This window comes from Fukomys damarensis, unplaced genomic scaffold (assembly GCF_012274545.1).
Source record: "Fukomys damarensis isolate Sample0158 unplaced genomic scaffold, DMR_v1.0_HiC HiC_scaffold_18, whole genome shotgun sequence".
NCBI lineage: Eukaryota > Metazoa > Chordata > Mammalia > Rodentia > Bathyergidae > Fukomys > Fukomys damarensis.
This window is the reverse complement of record NW_022900930.1, coordinates 47218024-47224023: the sequence shown is the minus strand read 5'-3', so window position 1 is coordinate 47224023 and position 6000 is coordinate 47218024. Positions and strand designations below refer to the sequence as shown.

General features: G+C 37.0%; 1 protein-coding gene across 1 annotated transcript in view; it reads right to left on the bottom strand.

The window, feature by feature from the left end:
- Nucleotides 1–1920: 1920 nt before the first annotated feature.
- The window catches only part of LOC104862882 (disintegrin and metalloproteinase domain-containing protein 2), a 97074-nt gene continuing 92994 nt past the window's right edge, over nt 1921–6000 (bottom strand). The window contains exons 19-21 of the mRNA XM_010625103.1: nt 4426–4585; nt 2391–2463; nt 1921–1999 (exon numbers count right to left, since the gene is read on the bottom strand). Coding sequence (XP_010623405.1) covers nt 2412–2463; nt 4426–4585 — 212 coding nt within the window. The 3' untranslated portion in view covers nt 1921–1999; nt 2391–2411. The remainder of the gene's footprint in view (nt 2000–2390; nt 2464–4425; nt 4586–6000) is intronic.

The following is a 6000-nucleotide window of genomic DNA, read 5'->3' as shown; positions in this document are numbered from 1 at the left end:
TAGCTAATAATGCTATCGTCTGTGGGTCAATACATGAATGGATAAAGCCAGTGCGGTATTTGTGCACAGCGGAGTACTTCTCTGCTGTAAACATGGATACATTGGAGAGGTGTGTAGGAAAGTGAATGCATCGGAGGCCACAACATTAAGTGAAATAAATCAGACACCGGGCTTGAATATGGCATGATTTCTCATATAGGATAATCCCAAAGTGTAAAAAAATTAAAGAGCAAAATAAGAGGCAAATATCAGGAAACAAGGAGATGGCTCTTTTACAAATGGAAAGAGGAATGAGAGATGGAGGAAGGAGGGAGGACTTGACTGCAGGCAGGGGATGTAACAAGACTTGTGATGTATTTACATGCACCATCTTCCCCCAATGAATGCAATCATTATCTACTGCCAGCATGCACCAAGAAAAGGAAAAACCAAAAAAGAGAATCATTTTGTATGCCTGTAATCCCATCACCAGGGAGGCTGAGGCAGGATGACTGTCATGAGCTTGAAGCCAGCCTGGGCTCTATATTGAGTTTAAGGCCAACTTGCACTGCACAGAGAGCATGTTTTAAAAAAAAAATCATTCCCAAGAGGCAAAAACCAATGAAACAGCTCAGGAATAAGTAGATTCACACATACTTCTTAAGCGAATTTTTACTTCCTGGTAATGATTATAATAACGAGGACAATGCATTACGGATATGTGACGTCAATCGTAGGTGCTCAGTTTAATATTCAAGTGAAAAGTGAACAAGCCCTGCAATGGTTCCCTCCATCATGAAATAAAACGGAACCACCCAAGCCTTTGCCATCAGTCCCTCAAACAACCACAGATGAGTTCTTTTACTAACGCTTTGCAAATATAATCAGTCAGTAGGCGCTCTTTATGTTTGGTTTCCTCTAATATGACAGTTTTAAATCCGACCACCTCAGTGTTTTTGGTTTAGGGTTTTTCACATTGAATGAATAGAACACCATGTGTGTTCCATTTCACTGTTGGTGGATATTTGGTTTGCTTATAGTTCCAAGTATTAAAAACATCACAGGGTTACGAATGCTCTTGTTTATGACCATCAAAGTATACAAGAGAACATGTTAGACGTGTTTAACTTTCTTTTCATTTGTACAGGGCTACACAGCTAAAAGTTTGTCGTAAATCTCGGAAGAGACTTTAAGATTTATACTTTTCAGCAATGCTAAGACTTTGGCAACTGTGAGAGATATTCTAAATGGCTTTTCATAAAGAAATGTGCAAACATATTTGGGGGGCCGGGGCAGAATGTTATGGCTTGTGTCTAGATGTCACCCACAGCCTCATGTAGTCATAGATGCTTTTTTTCAGAGATGGCTCAGTCCACTGTGTGATTGTTTCATGTTGCAATGCTAGAATTAAGGGTGCTAGGATTCATGGTATGGATACAATATAATGGACAAAAGACCCTTTGAAGTATGATGTATTCTTCTGTAATCTCTAAACTTTCAATGTTAAAGTATATCAGATTTCTTGGTACAAAATTCCTGAGGCACCACATGTATTTTTCCACTCTTTACTTACAATCTTGTATACTTGAAATTGTGTTTTCTGAAAGGAGCATATAGGTGAGATATTTTTCAAGACCTTTAGATCATTATTAAACCATCAGATTGTAATACTAAAAGCATATCCTTTGTAATTTAAAATATCACAGTAGCCTTTAATCATGGCATTTCCTTTATTATAACTTCTCCTATATCATGCCTACTAAGGAACAGCATTAATGACTACCAGCTAACACAGTGTGAAATGACATTGGAAACAAGAAAAATGTAACATGAAACTCATAATTGGGCCTTTCTTACAGATAAATTGTAGAATTATATCTATGTCTATATACTCCATGTACATGAAAACGTGTATCTTTTCTGGTGTACCGGAAATCACAGTATGCAGGTTTGATTTCCAGGAAATCGGGTAGTGCTTATTTTTTCTTTTCCACGTTTTTCTGTCCATTGAAGATAAATGCTGTGAAAGAGTGAAGAAAGGAGAAGAAGTGACCAGTGTGGCCCAGCAACTTTGATGACATCAGATGCAAAGATCACACAAGGATCTTTAGTATGAAACAGACTTTGTACATGTTATATACCTTTAACCAACATTTTGAATCTACAGATGCAAAATGATTAAGCCCAATTAGAGACTGGAATAAAAATATAAAGCTGCAAGAATTTTTAAAATTCTTGACAAATCGCAGTGTCATTCACACCTTTAGCATCTCTGTGACATAACTTACAATACTGAAAATCTTTAGTTTACTCGTACCACATAAAACTGCACGAGTATCCCTATGTAATACAGACGTAGACTTTTCTAATACCCCTCCCCACTCTCAGGCCTCGAAATGTTTAACACTCACTGTGACATCACAGAATCCTTGCTACCCAGACTTCTCTTTGGAATCTTTGTGTTCGCTCTCACTTTGAAGATCCCTGCATTTTAAAATAAAAATAATCATTTTGAAGTATATTTTCTCCAAAACTCCGTACCATTTATTAGTACTGAAACGCACAGACATGCACGCGCGCGCGCGTGCGCGCGCACACACACACACACACACACACACACACACACACAACCTGTAAGCTGGGCGCAGTCGCTACGTGGGCATTTGCTACACAGGAAGCCCTTCCCCCGGGACTCAGCTGTGCACAGGACCGGAGAGGTTTGCTCCCACAGACACCCGCATCGCCTTCTTTCTCCTTCCTTTCCGCTGGGAAGTGTTCGTAGTACATGGGGATTCCATCCATCACGGGGAGCCGGTCCACGTCCACAACACATCTTCATTCTTTTTGCGTCCCCTTCCTTGTCTTCCCCTCATCCCTTGTTCTCCTTCCCTTTTGCTGAAAATATGTTTCCTAGTATCTAGATTTTATTGGGTCATTTAATGTATTTACACTTTAGGTCTTCCACGTAAGAGAAGCCACATGAAGTTTAAGCTTGTGCTGTCGGATTTATTTCACTTAACATTGTGTGTCAAGGTGCACCCATCTCCCTACAAAAGAGTCAAATGTATCTTTAATTACGGCAAAGTCGCACTCTACTGAGTTCAAATGCCCTGTTCCTGTTATCCATTCAAATGTTGATGGACGCACAGGCCGTTTCCAATACTCAGCTATTTGGAGTTGTGCTGCTCCAAACACGGGTGTGCATGGGTCACTGTAGCAGGACATCTTTACTCTTCCAGGAAGACACCCAGCGTGGGAGGAGCTGAAACCCAGATCATTTTCATATTCCACATGATATTGGTGAGATGTCTTTCACCTTTCTTTTAAATTTCATTTTTTTTCTTTTGGGTACTGGGGATCAAACTCGGGTCCTTGTGCTTGCAAGGCAGGAGGTGGAACCACTGAGCTCAATCCCAGCCCTACACTTCATCTTTAGTCCGATTCATTTCTAATATTTTCTAGCTTATTGTCCCCCCACAGTTACTTGATATCAATTTCTCCACAATACAGTTATCCAATATAAGAAAGTAATATATATAAATGTTAACAAAGTATATTTAAAATGGTGAACTATTTTATATGCTGCATATTATTTTCACAATTTTACGGTAACTTCTCAACATATACCCATGAAGCATAGTCCTTGTTCATTGTCTCATTGCTTATTTAGTGACATTCAAATTCATTTGATGTAAAACAAAGGGCATAGGTATAAAACCCAAAGGCAGAAATTATTTTGTAAAATTTCCCTGAGTAGAATTATTCCAATTTTAATACTTATTTTTATTCCTATAATATACTTTTAGAAAATTAATTTTTTTTATTCTTGGTTTTCGGCAGGGATAGTTTTTCTTTTTTTGAGTGAGTCTCACTATGTAATTCAGACCAGCCTCGAGGTGACTAGCCCAGGCTGGCCTGGAACCCATTGTGATGTTCCTTCCTCAGCCTCCAGTGTACTCGGATTAGACACTTCTGCTACCATGCCCGGGCCATGTATTTGTTATTTTTAGACAGGGTCTCCCTAAGTTGCTAACTTTCCCATCTTGGCTCAAACTTTAGGTCTTCCTGCCTTATCCTCCCAGAGTGCTGGAATTACAGGCTTGTGCTACCATGCCCAGGTCATTTATGTTTTATTTTGAGATAGGGTCCACCTAAGCTGCAAAGTCACCCATCCTGTCTCCAACTTTAGATCCTCCTGCCTCATCCTCCCAGAGTGCTAGGATTATAGGCACGTAACAACGCGCCCACCTCCAACTTTTGATCAGGTCAAAATGGTTTCTGTTGATTATTCATTATATTAATTGTTAACTTGTTAAGTGCTAATTTTCCATATAAAGATAAAAGTTATGTATGAATCATTACTATTTATACCTACTGAATGCTATGAATAAGTTATCATACCAAAAGTTATAAAAGTAATAAAATTTAAATGTAAACTCAACATACTCATCACTTATATAGTCTTCCGTTCTCCATTTCTTCCTTTGGAAATAGACTTTTACCACTATAGCAATCAGTACAGAGAAAATAATGAAAAAAGGAATGATCAAGAAAAATGGCCACTTTTTCAGCTTGGTCGGGTAAGCACCCTCGATGTAATGCCTTTCTAGGAGAGAAATACACCAGAGCTTAATTAGAAGGCAATATAACCAGGCATTCAGGAAAGATATTTCTGTATTTTATTATGACTCCAACAATAAAAATTGAAACTACTTAATGCTTTATGATTAACAAAGTTTTAGATGAAGGAGATAACCAGACAGCATAAATACACAAATAAACTCTTCTAGTGCCTATGCTGTATTCCCATTTTTGATTATCTTCTCCCTTGGTGGTCTCTCATACAATAGATGAAAAGAATTGAAGTCCAATTCCCATAGGAATTCTTTAGCCAAAAACAGTTCAATCAAAGCACTGTATATGTAACATTTTGATTAAGCGTAAATTGTTTTATTGCATTGATATTTTCATGTCTCATCTATGAAATCGTTGTTTATCCAAAGGTCAAGAATGTCACGCATCCTGCTAGAAGATTTATAATTTTTCCCTTTGCATGTAATTTATACGCCATTTCCTGTAGACTCTTAACTATGCGAGGAGGTTGAAGTTCATTTGGTTTCACATAAATATCCATTTGCTCAGTGCAGTGCTTTGAACTAACTTTCCTTCCTCACTCTTTGCACTCCTACTGAAAAAATAGATTAGCTATAATTTACTACATATATTTCTAAAAATTGTGTTCCAACCTATTAATATATTTGTGCACCTTTACCAATGGCATACTGCCTTGGTTAATAGATCTATATACAAAATCTGTACTATGAGGAATTTACTAAATTCAGTATCAATCAAATCGACTAAGCCTTCTTTTCTCCTTGCTTTTTTGAAAGTTATTTGACCCTTGTCAGAATTTTTGCATGTATTTGACAATCAAATTGTTGATTTTTGAACAGTTGTATGCTATTTTTATTCATATTTCTAAGCTATAGAATTTAGTTATAGAATTAAATTTACAATATGATCTATTTGTCATCAATATAACACATAATAAATATAAAGTAAATTTGCATTGTATATGTTAAATAAAGTACACAGTTAATTTGATGGGAATTGACATCTGAGCAATCATGAGCCTTTCAGTGGGTAAAAATGCCCTATTTCTCCATTTATTTTGATGTTGAACATCTATCTGTACGTTTGTTTTGTCTTCAAGGTGAAGACCTTACACATCTTTGGCTAATTTATTTCTATTTTACATTGCGATAATATTGTTGATACTACTACTGTGAAATTGATTTCTATTCACTTCCTATTATATAGAAGTACAACTAATTTTTAAATAAAAAGGTGCTTATTGCTTTTAGAAGTGTTCTTGTAGATTCGTGAGGATTTTCTATGTAATCGGCCACATCAGTACATAATGAAAGCAGTCTCAGTTCCTCTTTTCTCATGTTTTTGTTTCCTCTTTGTGGTTGTTTCTTTAATGCACAAGCTAGGGAGTGAAAGCAAGGTTTATTCCCT